Source organism: Halichoerus grypus, chromosome 6 (assembly GCF_964656455.1).
Source record: "Halichoerus grypus chromosome 6, mHalGry1.hap1.1, whole genome shotgun sequence".
Lineage (NCBI taxonomy): Eukaryota > Metazoa > Chordata > Mammalia > Carnivora > Phocidae > Halichoerus > Halichoerus grypus.
In genome coordinates this window covers 107178045-107200547 of record NC_135717.1, presented here as the reverse complement: position 1 = coordinate 107200547, position 22503 = coordinate 107178045, and the positions used below count along the sequence as shown (strand labels likewise).

Genomic DNA, 22503 nt, shown 5'->3' with positions numbered 1-22503 from the left:
TGGCACTAATCTATGCACCAGCCTGATCATACTTGATCATATTCTGGTTTTTTTGTTTCTTTGTTTTATCTTTTTCTTTTTTTTCTTTTTTCTTTCTTTCTCTTTCTTTTCCTCCAGCTTCAGGTCTCTTCTGATTTGTTTACTGTATATTTTTTGGCGGTCGTTGTTACCCTGTTAGCATTTTGTTCTCTCATTCATCTATTGTCCTTTGGACAAAATGACAAGACGGAAAAAATCACCTCAAAGAAAAGAACTAGAGGCAGTACCGACTGCCAGGGACCTAATCAATACAGACATTAGTAAGATGTCGGAACTAGAGTTCAGAATGATGATTTTAAAGATACTAGCTGGGACTGAAAAAAAGCATGGAAGATATTAGAGAAACCCTTTCTGGAGAAATAACAGAACTAAAATCTAACCAAGTCGAAATCAAAAAGGCTATTAGTAGAACAGATCAACGAAACTAGGAGCTGGTTCTTTGAAAGAATTAACAAGATTGATAAACCCCTTGCCAGACTTATCCCAAAAAGAAAAGAGAAATGACCCAAATAAATAAGATCATGAATGAAAGAGGAGAGATCACAACCGACACCAAAGAAATACAAACAATTATAAGAACATATTATGAGCAACTATATGCCAGCAAATTAGATAATCTGGAAGAAATGGATGCATTCCTAGAGATGTATCAACTACCAAAACCGAACCAGGAAGAAATAGAAAACCTGAACAGACCTATCACCACTAAGGAAATTGAAGCAGTCATCAAAAATCTCCCAAAAAACAAAAGCCCAGGGCCAGATGGCTTCCCAGGGGAATTCTACCAAACATTTCAAGAAGAATTAATACCTATTCTTCTGAAACTATTCCAAAAAACAGAAATGGAAGGAAAACTTCCAAACTCATTTTATGAGGTCACCATTACCTTGATCCCAAAACCAGACAAAGACCCAATCAAAAAGGAGAATTACAGACCAATATCCTTGATGAACATGGATGCAAAAATTCTCACCAAAATACTAGCCAATAGGATCCCACAGTACATTAAAAGGATTATTCACCACGACCAAGTGGGATTTATCCCTGGGCTGCAAGGTTGGTTCAACATCTGCAAATAATCAATGTGATACAATACATTCATAAAAGAAAGAACAAGAACCATATGATCCTCTCAAGAGATGCAGAAAAAGCATTTGACAAAGTACAGCATCCTTTCTTGATCAAAACTCTTCAGAGTATAGGGATAGAGGGTACATACCTCAATATCATAAAAGCCATCTATGAAAAACCCACAGCCAATTATCATCCTCAATGGGGAAAAACTGAGAGCTTTCCCCCTACATCAGGAACAGAGCAGGGATGTCCACTATCACCACTGCTATTCAACATAGTATTAGAAGTCCTAGCCACAGCAATCAGACAACAGAAAGAAATAAAAGGCATCTGAATCAGCAAAGAAGAAGTCAAACTCTCACTCTTTGCAGATGAAAAGATACTTTATGTGGAAAACCCAAAAGACTCCACCCCAAAACTGCTAGAACTCATTCAGGAATTCAGTAAAGTGGCAGGATATAAAATCAATGCACAGAAATCAGAGGCATTCCTATACACCAACAACAAGACAGAAGAGAAAGAGAAATTAAAGAGTCTATCCCATTTACAATTGCACCCAAAACCATAAGATACCTAGGAATAAATCTAACCAAAGAGGCAAAGAATCTGTACTCAGAAAACTATAAAATACTCATGAAAGAAATGGAGAAAGACACAAAGAAATGGAAAAACGTTCCATGCTCATGGATTGGAAGAACAAATATTGTGAAGATGTCAATGCTACCTAGAGCAATCTACACATTCAATGCAATCCCTATCAAAATACCATCCACTTTTTCAAAGAAATGGAACAAATAATCCTAAAATTTGTATGAAACCAGAAAAGACCCCGAATAGCCAGAGGAATGTTGAAAAAGAAAATCAAAGCCGGTGGTATCACAATTCTGGACTTCAAGCTCTATTACAAAGCTGTCATCATCAAGACAGTATGGTACTGGCACAAAAACAGGCACATAGATCAATGGAACAGAATAGAGAGCCCAGAAATGGACCCTCAACTCTATGGTCAACTCATCTTCGACAACGCAGGAAAGAATGTCCAATGGAAAAAAGACAGACTCTTCAACAAATGGTGTTGGGAAAATTGGACAGCCACATGCAGAAGAATGAAACTGGACCATTTCCTTATACCACACACAAAAATAGACTCCAAATGGTTGAAAGACCTAAATGTGAGACAGAAGTCCATCAAAATCCTAAAGGAGAACACAGGCAGCAACCTCTCTGACCTCAGCCGCAGCAACTTCTTCCTAGAAACATCGCCAAAGGCAAGGGAAGCAAGGGCAAAAATGAACTATTGGGATTTCGTCAAGATAAAAAACTTTTGCAAAGCAAAAGAAACAGTCAACAAAACCAAAAGACAACTGACAGAATGGGAGAAGATATTTGCAATGACATATCAGATAAAGGGTTAGTATCCAAAATCTATAAAGAACTTATCAAACTCAACACCCAAAGCCAATCAAGAAATGGGCAGAAGACATGAACAGACATTTCTCCAAAGAAGACATCCAAATGTCCTACAGACACATGAAAAAGTGCTCAACATCACTCGGCATCAGGGAAATCCAAATCAAAACCTCAATGAGATACCACCTCACACCAGTCAGAATGGCTAAAATTAACAAGTCAGGAAACGACAGATGTTGGCAGGGATGCGGAGAAAGGGGAACCCTCCTACACTATTGGTGGGAATGCAAGCTGGTGCAGCCACTCTGGAAAACAGTATGGAGGTTCCTCAAAAAGTTGAAAATAGAGCTACCATACAACACAGCAATTGCACTCCTGGGTATTTACCCCAAAGATACAAATGTAGGGATCCGAAGGGGTACATGCACCCTGATGTTTATAGCAGCAATGTACATAATAGCCAAACTATGGAAAGAGCCAAGATGTCCATCAACAGATGAATGGATAAAGAAGAAGTGGTAGATATATACAATGGAATATTATACAGCCATCAAAAGGAATGAAATATTGCCATTTGCAATGATGTGGACGGAACTGGAGGGTATTATGCTGAGCAAAATAAGTCAATCAGAGAAAGACATGTATCATATGACCTCAGTGTTTTGAGGAATTCTTAATCTCAGGAAACAAACTGAGGGTTGCTGGAGTGGTGGAGGTGTGGGAGGGATGGGGTGGCTGGGTGATAAGACATTGGGGAGGGTATATGCTATGGTGAGTGCTGTGAACAGTGTAATACTGATGAATCACAGACCTGTACCTCTGAAACAAATAATACATTATATGTTAAAAAAAAAAAAAAAAAGGGGTTGGGAGGATGGGTTAGCCTGGTGATGGGTATTGAGGAGGGCACGTTCTGCATGGAGCACTGGGTGTTATGCACAAACAATGAATCATGGAACACTATATCTAAAACTAATGATGTAATGTATGGGGATTAACATAACAATAAAAAAAAGAAGATATACATATGGCAAATAAGCATATAAAAAAAAAAAAGGAAGATAGCAGGAAGGGAAAAATGAAGGGGGGAAGTCAGAGAGGGAGACAAACCATGAGAGACTATGGACTCAGAGAAACAAACTGAGGGTTCTAGAGGGGAGGGGTGGGGGGATGGGTTAGCCTGGTGATGGATACTAAAGAGGGCACGTATTGAATGGAGTACTGGGTGTTATATGCAAACAATGAATCATGGAACACTACAGCAAAAACTAATTATGTAATATATGCTGATTAACATAATAAAATAAAATTTCAAAAAAAGAGACAAAGTCATCATCTAATGAAATACGGATGAATTTCAGAAGAGGTTGCAACATTTGAAAATATATAAGCACGCAACATAGGAGTATCTAAATACATAAAGCAAATATGAACAGACCTAAAGAGAGAACTAGCAATATAATAATAGTTGGGAACTTGAATACCCCACTTTCATCAATGGATAAATCCTCCAGACAGAAAATCAATAAGGAAACATTGGCCTTCAATGACACTTTAATCCAGATGTCCTAAACAGGTATATACAGAGCATTCCATTCAAAAACAATAGCATACACATTCTTCTCAACACATACTGAATATTTTCCATGATAGATTGTATTTTAGGCCAAAAAACAAGTCTTAATAAATTTAAGAAGACTGAAATCATATAAAACAAGTCTTAATAAATTTAAGAAGACTGAAATCATAATGTTATGAAAATAAAAATTACAAGAAGGAAACTGGAAAATTGATAAATATATGGAAATTAAACAACATGCTCCTAAACAATCAATGGCTGAAAAAAATAATCAGAAAGTATTTTTCAGTATCTTGACACAAATAAAAATGGAAATACAAAATACCTAAACTCTGGCATGCAGCAAAAACAGTTCTAAATGGGAAGTTTGTGTTGATAAGCACCTATATATATTAAGAAACAAGAAATATCTCAAACAACCTAACTTAATACCTCAAGAAACTAATAAACTGAACCTACAGTTAGTAGAAGAATGTAAATAACAAAGATCAGAGTGGAAATAAATGAAACAGAAACTAAAAAGACACAGGAAAAAATTAATGAAACTAAGAGCTGGTTGTTTGAAAATATTAAAAAAAATTGACAAACTGTTAGCTATCAAAAGGGAAAAAAGAGGACTCAAAATCAGAAATGAAAGAGATGTTATAACTGATAAAAGAAAAACAGATCATAAGAGACTACTAAGAACAATAAACCAATAAACTGAATGACCTAGAAGAAATTAGTAAAATTCCGAGAACATACAATCTACCAAGATTGATTCAGTACAAAATTGAAAATATGAATACACCAGTTACTGGTAAAGAAAAACTTCCCAACAAGCAAAAGTCCAGAACCAATGGCTTCACTGGTGCATTCTATCAAACTACCAAACATTTAAAAAAGAATTACTATCGGGGCGCCTGGGTGGCTCAGTCATTAAGCGTCTGCCTTCCGCTCAGGTCATGATCCCAGGGTCCTGGGATCGAGCCCTACATCGGGCTCCCTGCTCCGCGGGAAACCTGCTTCTCCCTCTCCCACTCCCCCTGCTTGTGTTCCCTCTCTTGCTGTGTCTCTCTCTGTCAAATAAATAAATAAAATCTTAAAAAAAAAAAAAGAATTACTATCAATCCTTATCAAACACTTCTAGAAAACAGAGGAGAAAGGAACACTTCCAAACCCATTTTATGAAGCCAGCATCACCCAGATACGAAAACCAGAAAAGGACACTACAAGAAAATAAATTATAGGACAATATCCTTAATGAACACAGATTCAAAAATCCTTGAAAATATTAGCAAACTGTATTTAACAATACATTAAAAGGATTATATACCATGATCAAGTGGGATTTATTCTAGGATTGTAAAGATGGTTCAACACTGAAGGATAAAAATCATATGATCATCTCAAAAATGCAGAAAAGCCATTTGACAAAATTCAACATCCATTCATGATTAAAACTTGCAACAAAAGAGATAGAGGGAACATACCTTGACAGAATAAAAACCATATATGTTCAGCCTATAGCTAACATCATACTCAAGAGTAAAATGCTGAAAGTTTTTCCTCTAAGATCAGAAACAACACAAGGATGTCTACTCTCACCACTTTTATTCAACATAATACTGGAAGTCCTAGTTAGAGCAATCAGGCAAGAAAAAAATAAATAAATAAAAGGCATCCAAAACAGAAAGGAACAATTAAAATTACCTTCATTTGCAGATAACATAATACTATATATAAAACATCCTAAACAGTCCACCAAAAAACTGTTAGAAATAATAAATAAATTCAGTAAAGTTTCAGGTTACATAATCAATACACAAAATCAGTTGCACTTCTATACACTAATAATGAACTATCAGAGAAATTAAGGAGATAATCCCATTTACAACTGCATCAAAAAGGATAAAATACCTAGGAATAAATTTAACCAAAGAGGTAAAAGATCTGTACACAGAAAACTGTAAGACACTGATGAAAGAAATTGAAGACACAAATAAATGGAAAGATAATCTGTGCTCACGAATTGGAAGAATTTATCTTGTTAAAATGTCCATACTAACCAAAGCAGATCCAATACAATCCCTATCAAAATTGCAATGATACTTTTCACAGTAGAACAAATAATCCTAAAGTTTGTATGACCATAAAAAACCCTGAATAGCCAAGGCAATCTTGAGAAAGAACAACAAAGCAGGAAGCATCACCCTTCCTAATTTCAAACAACATTAGAAAGCTACAGTAATCTAGGGGTGCCTGGGTGGCTCAGTCATTAAGCATCTGCCTTTGGCTCAGGTCACGATCCCAGGGTCCTGGGATAGAGCCCCGCATCAGGCTCCCTGCTCTGCAGGAAGCCTGCTTCTCCCTCTCCCACTCCCTCTGCTTGTGTTCCCTCTCTCACTGTGTCTCTCTCTGTCAAATAAATAAATAAAATCTTTAAAAAAAAAAAAAAAAAGAAAGCTACAGTAATCTGGGGCGCCTGGGTGGCTCAGTCATTTAAGCGTCTGCCTTCGGTTCAGGTCATGATCCAAGGGTCCTGGGATTGGGTCTAGCATTGTATTTGGCTCCCTGCTCAGCAGGGAGTCTGCTTCTCCCTCTGCCTCTCCCCACTGCTCGTGCTCGCACTCTCTCTAATAAATAAATATTTTTTTAAAAAAGCTACAATAATCAAAACAGTATGGTACTGGCATAAAAACAGGCACTGACCAATGGAACATGATAGAAAGCTGAGAAGAAAATACACATACATAATGGCAAATTAATTTACAACAAAGGAGCCAAAAATGCACAATAGGGGAAAGACAGTCTCTTCAATAAATGGCACTAGGAAAACTGGACAGCTACATGCAAAAGAATGAAAGTGGACCCCTATCTTACACCATATACAAAAATTAACTTAAAATGGAATAAAGACTTGAACATAGGACCCGAAACCATAAAGCTGCTAGAAGAAACAGAGGGGGTAAATGTCCTTGACATTGATCTTGACAATGATTTTTTTGGATTTGACACCAAAAACAAATGCAATCAAAGCAAAACTAAACAAGTGAGACTACATCAAACTAAAAAACCTCTACACAGCAAAGGAAACAATCAACAAAATGAAAAGGCAACCTACAGAACGGGAGTAAGTATTTGTAAACCATTTATCTGATAAGGGGTTAATATCCAAAATATGTAAAGAACTCATACAACTCAAAGCAAAATACCAACAATCTAATTAAACAATGGGCAGAGGAACTGAACAGACTTTTACCCAAAGAAGACATACAGATGGCCAACAGGTACACAGAAAGGTGCTCAATATCGTGAATCATCAAGAAAGTGCAAATCAAAACCCCAATGAGACAGCACCTCACATTTGTTAAAATGGCTAATACCATAAAGACAAGAAATAACAAGTACTGGCAAGGATGTGGAGAAAGGGAAACCCCTGTCTACTGCTAGTGGAATGTAAATTGGTCAGCCATTATGGAAAACAGTGTAGCGTATCCTCAAAAATTAAAAACAGAACTACCATATATGATCCAGCAACTCCACTCCTAGTAATTTTTCCAAAGGAAATGAAGAGAGTAACTTAAAGTGATTATCCTCACGCCCTTGTTCATTGCTATTATTTACAATACCTAAGACATGGAAATGAACCAAGTGTCCACAGATGGAAAAATGTATAAAGAAGATGCGGTATACATATGCAATAGAATATTATTCAGCTATATTAAAGAAGGAAATCCTGCCATTTGCAACAACATGAATGGACCTTGAGGGCGTTAATGCTAAGTGAAGTAAGTTAGACAAAGAAAAACAAATACCATATAATCTCACTTACATGTGCAATCTAAAAAAAATTAAAATTAAATACAAACTCATAGATTCAGAGAGCAGATTGGTGCTTTCCAGAGGTGGGGTATAGGCAAAAGGGATGAAGGCGTCAAAAAATAAACTTTCAGTTATAAAATAAATAAGTCCTGGGGATGTAATGTATAGCATGGTGACTATAATTAGTAAAACTGTATTATATATTTGAAACTTGCTAAGAGAGTAGATCTTAAAAGTTCTCATCACAAGAAAAAACAGATTTTTAACTGTGGTATGGTAATGGATGTTAACTAGACCTATTCTGATGATTATTTCACAGTTTATACATTTATCAATCATTATGTTGTAGTACACGAGAAAGTAATAAATTGTTATACGTAATTAAATCTTAATAAAAATAATTATACTCCTCCAAGACCTTTTTCTTTCATATTCCCTTCCACAACCAACAAAAGGATCTTGGACCACCACTACTCTTTCCATTCCCTACTATCTGCCATCCAAGATGGAATTTTGTTTTTTTCTGTGTGCTTCTGCTTCTTCATTAATTCTGCCTCAGTAGCAACTACCTGTTCTGATTTTATGCAGCCAGTGGGCAGGCACAACTCTGCCTTTCTTCTGCTCCTACCTCTTCTTCCTTTCCTCTTTTGACTCCTGCCTTGGTTGCTCTTGCAGAATTTAAGATTTTAACCCGGGTTTTCACTATACCTTTAGCCCTGCCCATACATCACAAATTAAAACTCCATGCTGATCTACCCAAAGAACTCCTCATAGCACCGGATTCCCTTCAGGCTCCACCAATAGGCCTATTTTCTTTTCTGACTTGCTCTAGCCATATTCAAGCTGCCATAAATGTAGTCAAACAGAGTTTGTTTTTTAAGTATTCTAAACTGTTGACAATTCCTTCAAGAGAATATATCTATATTATTCTTTTTGGGAAAATAGAAGGTCCAGGAGTCATAGGACAGCATCTGATATTACTGACCATATTCCTCCTCCTTGAAAATCTATTTTTCTTTTCTACCATTCTTTTAGTAGAATTCCTCAAACCTGTCTAACAATTCATTCTGTCTCTTCTTCTGGCTTCTCTTCTACTACACGTCCTCCAACTTTAAATGTTGTGGCTTCTCAGGACTCTTTGTTCTTGTTCTAAAATTTTCTCTTGGAAATCACGTATGTATACATAAATGTATTAAATTACAACCTATTCACTGAATACAAAAGGCGTCTTCTGACTGCAAGCTCTGTATATATAAATGGCTATGACAAATCTTCATGTATATCACAGATTTTTCAGAAAACTTCAATCAACCTCAACAGGTCAAAACTTAATTGATATTCTCTTAGAAATCTCTCCCTCTGAATTAGAGTAATGCTAGGTATTAAAAATAAATCACAAAATATATAATGCTTAAACACAATTATTTCTTCCTCATGTAATAATCTAAAATAAGTTTCCTAGTCAGTAGGTAATCTTCTTCTATCTAGTGATTTAGAGACTCAGTCCCTCCCACCTTGTGGCTGCAAACATTCCTTAGGGCTTCACTACCACCTAGTCCTCACAAGAAGGATAACACAGAGAAGGAATCTCCACTTTTTGTAGTGCATGAAAATAATGCACATCACTTCTGATAATATTCTATTATTGAGCCACATGGCCAAATTTAGATGAATGGAAGATTAGGGAAAGTGTTCCTTGGCAGGGTAGCCCTTTCATATTAACAGCTCTATTCTATAAAAGAGGGTACACATAAAATTTGGTGGAGAGTTAACCTTTTCTGCAACCTTCTCTCATGTTTTCAATCTTGGTGAATGGTATCATCCCATCAACTACCCATTTACCCAAATCATAAATACAGGTCTTTAATTTTTTCCTTCTCACTTAACTAATCATCAAGTTCTCTCAAATCTAGATCTTCTAAATCTCTGTGATAGCTCTTCCCTGTTTCCATCCTCACTGCCACTCCTCAACTTTTTAATACCCGGATGTTATCATATTCCTCTGCTAAAATTTTTTTAGTGGCTCTCTGTTTGATGATAGGAAATTAACCTGTTATATATGATACAAGGTCTTTCATGACCTGGTCCTTTATAACATCCAGAATTATTTCTTGCCATCCCTCCACCCCTTATAATTTATACTGCAGTAGTAGCAATAACAGTAAGTAGAATGAAACAAATTACTTACAGTTTCTAAAACAAGCTTTATTCCTTCACCTCTTAGTTTCTATCTATATTGCTCCTTCTTCATAGGATGAAGGAAGTTTGTCCATTTGGTGAACTTACTGACCCCCAGATCAAAAGTTTTCTCCTCTATCACATCTTCCTCTGACTGCCCATGAAACTTAGAACTGCCTTTTTTATTATTTATTATCGAAGCATAACTGACATAAAGGATTATATTAGCCTCGGGTATATAGCATACTCATTTGACAATTCTATACATTACTCAATGTTCACTACAACTATAGTTACCATCTGTCATCATACATTATTCCAATACTATTGACTATATTTCCTATGCTGTACTTTCCATTTCCATGACTTATTTTATTTTATATCTTATTTATTTTATAATCCTCTTCACCCATTTTGCCTAACCCCACCAACCTCCCCTCTGGCAACCACCGGTTTGTTCTCTGTATTTAAAAGTCTTGTTTTTTTTGTTTGTTCATTCATTTTATTTTTTACATTCCACATATAAGTGAAATCATATGGTATTTGTCTTTCTCTGATTTATTTCACTTAGCGTAATACTCTCTAGGTCCATCCATGTTGTCACAAATGGCAAGATCACATTCTTTTTTATGGCTGAGTAACATTCTACTGTGTGTGTGTATATGTGTGTACTCACACACACACACACATATATATACATACCACAATTTCTTATTCATTCATCTATTGATGGACACTTGGGTTGCTTCCAAATCTTGGCCACTGTATGTAATGTTGCAATAAACATTGGGATGCATACATCTTTTCAAATTAGTATTTCTGTTTTTAAAACTTTTCGTTTTTAGATTTTATTTATTTGATAGAGTGAGCAAAGAGTGAGCACGAGCAGGGGGCACAGGCAGAGGGAGAAGCAGGCTCCCCACTGAGCAGGGAATCAGATGTGGGGCTCGATCCCAGGACACCAGGATCATAACCTGAGCCAAAGGCAGCCACTTAACTGACTGAGCCACCCAGGCACTCCATATTTCTGTTTTCTTTGGGTAAATACCCAGTAATGGAATTACTGGATTGTACAGTATTTCTATTTTTACTTTTTTAAGGAACTTCAATACTGATTTCCATAGTGGTTGCACCAATTTTTTTTCCTACCAACATGTTGGTGCCTGACCTTTTCAGAAGCATACCAAAAAGGAGTCATTTAGGGGTACCTGTCTTAAATTATAAACAGCAGCCTTTTCAAATTTGGCTGTTTTGCTCACAGCCCATGATAGAATGTGTAAGTAAGCCAAACAGCTAAATGACTGGCTATTTGGATGAATTTGATATGTATTTTATGAAACTGCATTCTCTACAAAGCAGTAAAAAGTCCATCTTAGGTACCAGAAGGACCCAAGGATTGTGTAAATCAAAGAATATGAGTTTGTAATTCAAATTAATCTTTCAACAGCTAAAACTGAAGGGCGGGAACTCTCATAGGCAACTTAAATTTCTGCAGTTGAGGCTTCAGGGCAGGAAACCAGAAGTTTTGCACATATTGCTCATGAAAAAAATATTTTTAGGGAGTGCATTTTCAATATAAAAAATTAAAATTAATTCTCCATATCTGCACCAACACTTGTAACTTCTTGTCTTTTGGATACTGGCCATTCTGACTGGCATAAAGTAATACCTCATTGTGGTTCTGATTTGCATTTCCCTGATGATTAGTGATGATGAGCATTTTTTCATGTGTTTTTTGGCCATCTGTTTGTCTTCTTTGGAAAAATGTCCATTCAGGTCCTCTGCTCATTTTTTAAACAGATTGTTTGCTTGCTTGGTGTTGAGGTGTATCAGTTCTTTATATATTTTGGACACTAACTCCTTATTGGACATATGTAATTTGTAAATATTTTCTCCCACTAAGTAGGTTGCCTTTTTATTTTGTTGGTGGTTTCCTTTGCTGTGCAAAAGCCTTTTATTTGGATGTATTTTAGTTCATTTTCGCTTTTGTTTCCCTTGCCTGAGGAAACATAGCCATAAATATGTTGCTAAGGCTGAGAAGAACAAAACTGAAGGTATCACAATCCCAGATTTCAAGATATACTACAAAGCTACAGTAATCAAAACAGTATGGTACTGGCACAAAAACAGACACATAGATCAATGGAACAGGATAGAGAGACCAGAAATAAACCCACATCTATATGGTCAATTAATGTACAATAAAGGAGATAAGAATATAGAATGTGGAAGAGTCTTTCCAATAAATGATATCGGGAAAACTGGACACCTACATGCCAAAAAATAAAAACAGACCATTTTTCCTACACCATATATAAAAATGAACTCAAAATGGATTAAAGACCCAAATCTAAGAATTGAAACCATAAAACTCCTAAAAGAAAACTTAGAAGTGTCTTTTACTGAGTTCCAACTGCCTTTTGTAAAAACCCCAATTGGAGCAATTGTATCTAAATGCACTAGTTTTTTTGTTTGTTTCAGTCTAGCTACTAGGCTATAGCTTCCTAAAGATAGGTTCCATGTCCTTTCATCACTGTACCTTTCATCATATTGTGCATAATAGAATGTAAGCATCAGAAGAACAAAAACTTATTTCACCACTGTAGGCACAGTGTCTAGCATATAAAAGACACAATAAATTCTATTAAATGAATTCATAATATGCATTCAATGCATATTCATTGAAGATAAAAAGAGAAAACAGTGTAGTGGAAAATATAGTGTCAAATAAGAGTCTGAAGGGCTCAGTTGGTTGAGCATCAGCCTCTTGATTTCGGCTCAGGGTCTTGGGATCAAGCCCCACATCAGGCTTCCTGCTCAGTGGGGAGTCTGCTTGTCCCTCTACCTCTACCCTTTCCCCTGCTCTTTCTCTCTAAAATAAATTTAAAAATAATAAAATTTTTAAAAATAGTAAGAGTCTGAATCCTGGTTTGAGCGTGTTACTTTGAACAAGTTATTTAATCTCTCTGAACTTGAGTCTCTTTTGCACTGCAGACCTTACAGAATCAGGCTCTTATAGATTAGAAGTGAAGTACATAAAGCTCCTAGCACAAAGCCCGCACTATTGTAACAATCACATACCCTTATTATGAGCAGCAGTTACAACTTACATAACCAATGTTTATAGCTCTTTCAGTATTCTTAAACATATAACTATGTTGACCATAGCACATTGAAACCTAAATGTTTTCATCTTGGAAGAAATTTTATAGGACTTATAGAAAGAATTTTTAAAATATCTAGATTGGTTTGTCTTAAAGCATATTACAAGTTCTGAAAGGTGTTAATTTTATTCCTAAACCCAAGCTATAATTTCCCCAGAATAAAAAAAATATAACAAAGAAAAAGTATTAATCTCAGAAGAAATTTTTTTGATAAAAGCTAACTTTAAACCAAAGTAAACTGCCAATACTAAAATATGACATAATAACAACTGACTTAATTGGAAAGATAATGGAAGATGTACTTTACCTCACCAAATCCAAAGTCCCACGATTGCTTAGAATGCAATTCTTCCAAAGAGATATTACCCCTAAGGATCATAAATAAGATGCTTTTAAAGTGTGCTTTATTTCCTGCCGAAAATTATTATTCTAAATTATGGTTTCCAAAGTTGGCTTCAGATCAGAATTATAAGGGAAGATTTTTGAAAAACAAAGATTCATAAGCTCCAACCTAAAGAGCTTATTTATTACGTGTGGATCAAACTTGGTATTTTTAATTTTAAAAAGTCACCCCCCTCAAGTGATGTGAACCTGCAGCCAGACTTGGGAACCATGTTCTAAATCCCTTTCATAAAGTAAATTTTAAAATTCAAGGCCTACCATGTTGTTTTTCATTCACAAGTTTCTGAATATTTGGGAACTTGACAACAAAGCAGCTAATTTATTGATTTTATTAAATAAGTTGTGAATCTATATTTTAATTAATTTGTTGTGCCAATCCCATAAAAATAGCATCTATATACTCTTTTTATAGATATTTTAAATATTTCCATAAGAAAGTACTTTCAAAATAAAAATATATTCTAGTTCATGATTTTCAGTTACCAAGATCTGACTAAATCATAATTATTACCAAGAAAGTTTGGGCTATTCTGAAACCAGAAATTTTGTTTAATTCCCTATAAAAACAGTCCCATAAAATGTTAATATGCTTATGCCATTACAGTTGAATTCTATCACTCTCTTGTTCTGATTCTATACTAACCAAACAACCTTCCCATGGAGAGCTGAGCCAAAAGTTAGAAAATATGCTTACCATGCAAGTAAGCATTCCTATACATGTGACTCTTCTATTTCTTACTGTAAATTAATAAACTGCATTCTAGTGAGTATGTAAGTTTCTTAAACACAGAAGTCAGTTTTCTCAAACCTAATTAATACTAAGATTCCAGTTATTTTTGCAATAGCAAATATAGGCACCATACTCTCAAATAAGGTGATTTTACCAAGATTCTGACAGCTGAGAAGCCATCCTTGAGGCTGGTCTACCCACCCCCAGAGAGCAATATGCCTACTCACTTTTCATCAATTCCAACATTCAACATGCATTATACTAATAGATCCTGATTTGTATTCCCCAGATTTACCTAAAAACTTACATATGATTCACTGGATATTTCTGGCTTCCATTCTGTGGTGTCTTCTCTTGGTAATCACTTCTAAATTTTCCTTTAAAAATAAAAGTATGCACTGAACTCAAAACCTTAACAGAGACTATCTGTTTTTTAATTTGAAGCTTACAAACCACATAGAATAAAATTACTGATCCAAAAAGTCATGTAATAGAATGTCATTCTGTTTCTAATTTCCTGTTCTTACACACACACACACACACACACACACAAATTGAAAACAAAAAATCCCAAAAGATTATGTTTTCCATGTATAACACTCACCTTTTTTTTCAAAGCTGGCTGCATAACAATCCTTTTCAAAAGATGTACTAAGAGTATTTCTTTCATTACTGTGGTACTCTTTTTGATACCTCTTGTTTGGCTGACACTTTTCTGGATAACTTGTTTTATTAAAAGTAGAATTACTAAGAGTCAACACTGGATCTGTAAAAATTCTTCTAACGCAACTATCAGTTGAATCATTTTTATCAGAACTTGTGATTGCACAAATATCTCCCATACTGTCATAACCACACTTGTCAAAGGTTTTCTTTATCCTCTGTTGATCTATGCTTAATAAATTGATGACATTTTCACTAATAAAAGAGTTACAATTCTCTGACATAAGGCTGGCTTTTGGCTGGTTCACACTTTCAAAAAAATTTGAAAGCTCTCTTCTATTTTCTCCCCAAATATGTTGTACTGACTGTTTTTCAGTAATGAAGTCTGACTGTCTTTGCTCATCCATGCTTCCACATTCTTCACCCATAACCACAACAGGTCTTTCAGTAAGGAAATTCCTATTGCCTGGACTTGAAGATAAATAAAAACATATTTAGCAAGAAAAACATACAGCATTTTCATTTCAAAACAATTAAATTCTTAGAGAACATACTAACTACTAATATTTACCTAGACTAGGTTTTAATTTTTTTAATTTAAATTGCTTTGGGTAGAATTTTGGGTAGAATATTGCTTTGGGTCGAAATTTATCTAATATACTCTTCTAGTACCTTAGTGAGTATAAAAATAATCTACACTTAGTTCAGTATTTCAAAATGAAAAATTAGCATGGGTTCAATTTACTGTTATATTAAAACAAAAACCTATAGTCTGTCTTGTCTTCTATAATAAGATCTAGTGAATAACCTAGACGATTACTGTGTGTAGCTGCTGCTTCATTTAACCAGAGAAAGATATTTAAAGACTGTGAAGAGGAAAATTATCCTGTTTTAAAATCAAATAGTCATGAGAATATCATAACAGATTTTTCTCAACCTAACAACTCTGAAGTTCCCAAGGCAGAAAAATGTGATACAAATGCATATATAATAAAGCCATGATATAAAATAAATTAGATGAAAAGGTTAGACTAGATAAATTTTAAGTTCCTTTTTAATTCTACTTTATGTCCAACTTGTATCAAATGAAAGCTATCATAGGACATAATTAGAAATCAAGATATTTCAAATTTTGTTGTCACTGACTACCAACAAATTTACTTGGGGGTTAGGTTGTTCCAGAGACTGGAGGTACCAAAGAAATTTAGAAAACAAGTATAGACCACTAGAATTCTGAAAGATTTTCCAATTTTATTTTTTAAGTTATTTATTAAATACCTTACAAGCAGGTACACCTGTTGTGTTCCAGACACTATGTCATGTGTTGTGGACAGAGAAATAAAAGAATTCAATTTGCCATTAAGGAGAGAGAGATGTTTTACCCATGAATGTTCACAGATCACGATCCTACACTGTTAATCAACACAGGTCTCATTGGTGTTTTGGGCAACATAATGCGATAATATTATACACCAAAAGGCATAACCTATAGTATGCAATAATATACAACATTAACACCAGAGAAATTTTTATTACTCTAAAAAAATAAATGTAAAGAAAGACTTATCTATGTATATTAAACAGACATTTAATGTATGCCTATTATGTGGCAGGGAAACAATACAGCTTATATTCTAGTTAAGGAAAATAATAAATAATTAACCATTAATAAGTACAAAGGATAAAAGAAATACAGAAATAAACAAATAAAAAGGATAATTACACTGCCTTTATAGATGCTACAAGATCATGTGATGGGATAACTTGTGTTAGAAGTCCTGTGTCAGATAGTCTGGTCAGAAAAGTCCTTAGTAAGGAAGTGATAAATAAGTGAAAGACACAGAATGGTTAAACATGTGAAGAAAGGAGTAAGCATATTCCAAAGGAATAGAATAATAAGCACAAATGCAAAATTTGCCACACATTTGAGGAACAAAAAGAAACCAACAGGGGTGCCTGGGTGGCTCAGTCAGTTAAGCATCTGCCTCTGGCTCAGGTCACGATCCCAGAGTCCTGGGATGGAGCCCCAAGTTGGGCTCCCTCCTCAGTGGGGAGTCTGCTTCTCCCTCTGCCCCGCCCCCCCAGCTTGTGCTCTCTTTCACTCTCTCTCTCAAATAAAATCTTAAAAAAAAAAAAGAAAGACTGAATAGAATCAGTGAAGGAAAACCTATGAAAACCTATGACCTAAGTCTTAAAAGGCCCAGATTACACAGAACTTAATATTTTTAATTCAAGCATAATTAATATACAGTGTTATATTAATTTCAGGTATACGACATAATGACTCAATAATTCTATGCATTATTCAGTGCTCATCATGATAAGTGTACTCTTAATCCCCTTCACCTATTTCACTCACCCCCACCCACCCACCTCCCCTCTGGTAACCACCAGTTTGTTCTCTAAATAAAGCATCTGGTCTTTTGTCTCTTTCTTCTTTGTTCATTTGTTTTTAAATTCCACAAGAGTGAAATCATATGGTATTTGCCTTTCTCTGACTAACTTGTTTCACTAAGCATTATACTATCTAGATCCATTCATGTTGTTGCAAATGGCAAGATATCATTCTTTTTTATGGCTGAGTAATATTCCAGTGTGTGTGTGTGTGTGTGTGTGTGTGTGTGTGTGTGTGTGTGTGTGTGTGTGTGTGTCTTCTTTATCCACTATGGATGGACACTTGAGTTGGTTCCATAATTTAGCCCTTGTAAATAATGTTGCAATAAACAAAGGGGTGCATACATCTTTCTGAATTAGTGTTTTAATTTTCTTTGGATACCTGGTAGTGGAATTACTTGGTCATATGAATAGAGCTTTATTTTTTTAAAAGAACAACAAGAAGTACTGAAAGGTTCTAAATACGAAAGTAAAACTGACTTGCTTTTTGCCTTGAAAAATATCAGTTTGATTGCTAGGTGAGTAAGTTTCAAAACTTCCAACTGGCCAATACAAAGCAAGAGGAACTAGACTTACCCTCCTGACTGACACAATTAAAAAACTGGACAAAATATATGAGATAAAAGTTTTCATACATGGACCATCAGGTAGAACAGGATAATGATTCTTTTTTTTTTTTTAAAGATTTTATTTATTTTTTGACAGAGAGAGAGAGACAGCAAAAGAGGGAACACAAGCAGGGGGAGTGGGGGAGGAAGACACAGGCTCCCCGCGGAGCAGGGAGCCTGATGCTGGGCTCGATCCCAGGACCCTGGGATCATGACCTGAGCTGAAGGCAGACGCTTAATGACTGAGCCACCCAGGTGCCCCCAGGATAATGATTCTTGAGAAAGAAAGCAAATGCGGTGAACCCCATGATTGCTCCTAGCTTACTGCCTGCAGGAAGTATACAAGCCACAGAATATAAAGGGACAACCCAGTTAGAGCTCACAGATTCCCTTTGTTGAGAAAACAGAGCTGGGGGTTCAGAAAGAATACAGAGGATAGAGTTCATAGGGCAGATTATCATTAGGAGAGTGCTTCAAAGAGAGAGCACTCTAGAGATCTACGGCGAGTTCTCAAATCTTCAGCTAAGTACTGATCAGCACATGCATATGAAGAAATAATGCCCAAGGCTGGAGGTAGGGAGGAGAATAAAATATCTAACAGGATAAGATGGAACAAGTCCAGGAACTCACATACAGATGGGAAAATTTTGTGTTCCCATCAACCAGAGTGGAAAACCTCATAATTCAAAAGGAATCACAGAGTATTCAAAGGGTATATTGCCTCAGCAGGGGGCAAAATTAACCAAAAACTAAAGGTATATCTAGTCCTGCCTAACAAAATTTAAAGCAAGCCTCAATAAGATCATAGTATTTCCAAATAACTAAACTGTATCTAGAACAAAGCTTAGGATGATTTATAGGGATACAAAAATATCCAGACACCAAAAAGATGAAAATTCAGAATTTACAGAATCCAAACAAAATTACCAGGAATACAAAGAAGCAGAAAGTACAACCCATAATGAGAAGGAAAATCAATTATTAGAAACAGACCAAGAAATGACACAAATGATAGTATTTGTAGACATAGATATTAAAAAAGTCGTCGTGCCTATATTCCCTATATTCAAGAAGATAGAGGAAAGACTGAGCATGTTGAAATAAATGCATGGAATATATAAAGAAAAGTTGAATGAAACTTACAGTGATGAAAAATATACTGAACAGATTTATGAGCAGATGAGACATCAAAGAAGATACAACTAGTGATTTTGAAGATAAAGCAATATAATCTATATAAGGTGAAACACACAGAAAGAAAAAATACTAAAAATAGGTGAACAAAGCATCAGTAAACTAGGACACAACTTCAAGTGGACTAATTTAATGTAATCTGAGTCCTCAAAGAGGAAAAAGGAATCAGAAAAAATATTTTAAAAATTAATGGCTGAACTGTTTCCAAATTTGATAAAAACAGTAAGTCCACAGATTTAAGAAGCTCCACACAGCCAAAACACAAGAAGTGGAAAGAAAATGAACATCCTAATTAATGGATAAAAATCCATGGTAGAATGTGCATGACAGAGAATCCATGATAGAAAAATCTTAAAAACAGAAAAATTTTATATTATATATACAGATACTAAGATAAAAATGACAGCAAATTTCTAGTTAGAAACAATGCAAGTCAAAAGACATCTTTCAAAAAGAGTACAATAAAGACAAGTACACAAAAGATAAAAAGAATGAATCACCAGCAGACCTATACTAGAAGAAATTTTAAAGTCTTTAGAATTGAAGGAAAATGTCACCAGATGAAATTCTAGATCTACACAAAATCATCGAGACCACCAAAAATGGTAAATTTGTGCTTAAATATAAAAAATATGTTTTCTTATAACTCTCTTTAAAAAGAGCAATAATGGGGCGCCTGGGTGGCTCAGTTGGTTAAGCGACTGCCTTCGGCTCAGGTCATGATCCTGGAGTCCCGGGATCGAGTCCCACATCAGGCTCCCTGCTCAGCAGGGAGTCTGCTTCTCCCTCTGACCCTCCTCCCTCTCATGCTCTCTGTCTCTCATTCTCTCTCTCGCAAATAAATAAAATCTTTAAAAAAAAAAAAAAAAAAAAAAAAAGAGCAATAATGTATTATTGGATCTGTAACATATATAGAAATAAAATATATGAACATAACACAAAGGCCAGAATGGAGAAATAAAAGCATACTATTATGTTATTATACTATATGTGAAGTTGTATAACTTGAAGACAGACTGTGATAAATTAAAATATATACTATAAACTAAAGTAACCACTGAAAAACAAAACAGTTATAAGTAATAAGCCAACAAAATGGGTAAATTAAGTCATAAAAAACACTCAAACGAAATAAAGGCAGATAAAGAGGAAAAGGAAACATTACATGGGACAAATAAAAAACAAGAGAACAAATTTAGGGGCACCTAGGTGGCTCATTCAGTTAAGCACCTGCCTTTGGCTCAGGTTATGATCCCAGGGTCCTGGGATCGAGTCCCACATCGGGCTCCCTGTTCAGTGGAGAGTCTGCTTCTCCCTCTCCCTCGGCCTCTCATGAGAGAACTCATGTGCTCTCTCGCTCGCTCGCTCTGTCTCGGTCTCAAATAAATATCTTTTAAAAAAATTTAAAAAAACAAGAGAACAGACTTAAACCCAACCATATCAATTACCACATTAAATATAAACCATACTCTTGACCATAACACAAGTCTCAATAAATTTGAAAGGATTCAAATCATACAAAGGATATTTCCTATCCACAATGGTATTAATTTAGAAAGATACAGGAATGCCTTAGGATTTCTAGGAACCAAACAACAAATTTCTAAATAACTCATGGATTGAAAAAGAAATTAAAAGAAAAATTAGGAACACTTTCAACTGAATGAAAATTAAAACATCAAAATTTGTAGGATGCAGCAAAAGGAGCAGTTAATGGACAATTTATAGCGTGAAAACACCTATATTAGAAAAGAAAAATGAAAAAAAAAAAAAAAGAAAAGAAAAATGACCTCAAAGCAATGACCTCAGCTTTCACCCTGAGACAATGGAAAAAAACTAAATTAAATACAAAGGAATAGGCAAAAGGAAATAAAGAGCAGAATTCAATGAAATAAAAAATAGAAAATAAATATGTGAAACTAGAAGATTATTCTGGGAGAAGATAAATAAAATTAGTGAGTCTCTATATCATAATGACCAGGGGGAAAAAAGGTAAAAAGATATATGTACTCCAATGTTCACTGAAGCATTATTTATAATAGCCAAGATATGGAAACAACCTAAGTGTCCATCAATGATAAATAAATGGATAAGGAAGATGTGGTGTGTGTGTGTGTGTGTGTGTGTAATGGAATACTACTAACTATAAAAAAGAATGAGAGGAAGAGGCAAGATGGCAGAAGAGTAGGGGACCTCATTTCATCAGGCCCCTCAAATTTAGCTGGATATCTATCAAACCATTCTGAACACCCACAAAATCAGCCTGAGATATAAGAAAATATATCTGGAACTCTAAAAGCAGAAAAGCGAGGGCTTTTTGTAAGGTAGGATGTGTGGAGTATTGGAATGTGGGGAAGTACTGGAAGATAAATGGAGGAAGGAGGGAGCCTCCATAAGCTGGCTACTGGAAAGTGGTATAACACTGGAGCACAAAACCAGAACCCTTAGAAATCTGTTCCAGTGAGAGATATCCCTTTCTGAAAGGGGCTCGGGGGATGAAAAGGGCAGAATTCTAGGTGGGTCATTGTGGTCTCAGGATCCCAGGAGACACAGAACGAACAGGGGTGCATCAAACAGTTGAGTGCCCAAGCAGGGGACTGAGGAAACTAGTTATGGTCAGAGAGCCCAGGAGGGACTCTCAGCTCCGGTCACCATAAACCACAAGCCCGGACCGTTGGGAGACCACTCTTGGCCTGAGCACCCTGAGAAGGACTGGAACATGTGGGCTGTTTACCATCCCGAGAGGGGCAAAGTGGCTGCACCCACAACTGGGCAAAAGCTCTCAGGGCCCTGGAAAGGACAGCCGTAACCTGGGAGCAGTGACGGTTCCCTGGGACTACACCCCACGAGGACTGCAGTGGGCACGTACCACAGGAGTCTGCGGAGTTTGGCACACGCAGAAGTGGAGACTGTTTGACCCAGAGGGTTTATTGAAGAGGGGGGACTGGGATCTTGAGGGTCTGGGCTGGAGATCCAGCACGGCTATTTTTGCTCTGACCCTCTGAAGAGGGCGGAAAGCCTCCAGGAAACAAAAGCCACAAAGATTACCAGCTTATATTGAGCCCATTCCTCTGACAAGGGGAGGTGCAACTTGGCCCAGGCAAAGACCCCTGAGAAACAGCAAAACAGGCCCTCCCCCAGAAAACAGACTGGAAGAACAGCTGTACTACAACTGTATGGATTCCACAAAACTGTAAAACTCCAGTGCCAGGAGAAAATAGTATATTAAACTCCAGGTGTTTCCTCATGACTTATCTTTCAGTC

The 22503-nt window shown here is 35.9% G+C and overlaps 1 protein-coding gene across 1 annotated transcript in view; it reads right to left on the bottom strand.

The window, feature by feature from the left end:
• REDIC1 (regulator of DNA class I crossover intermediates 1) overlaps nt 1-22503 on the bottom strand; it is a 115431-nt gene that overhangs the window by 22592 nt on the left and 70336 nt on the right. Inside the window, 3 exon segments of the mRNA XM_078075884.1 lie at nt 13556-13616; nt 14688-14757; nt 14985-15514. Coding sequence (XP_077932010.1) covers nt 13556-13616; nt 14688-14757; nt 14985-15514 — 661 coding nt within the window.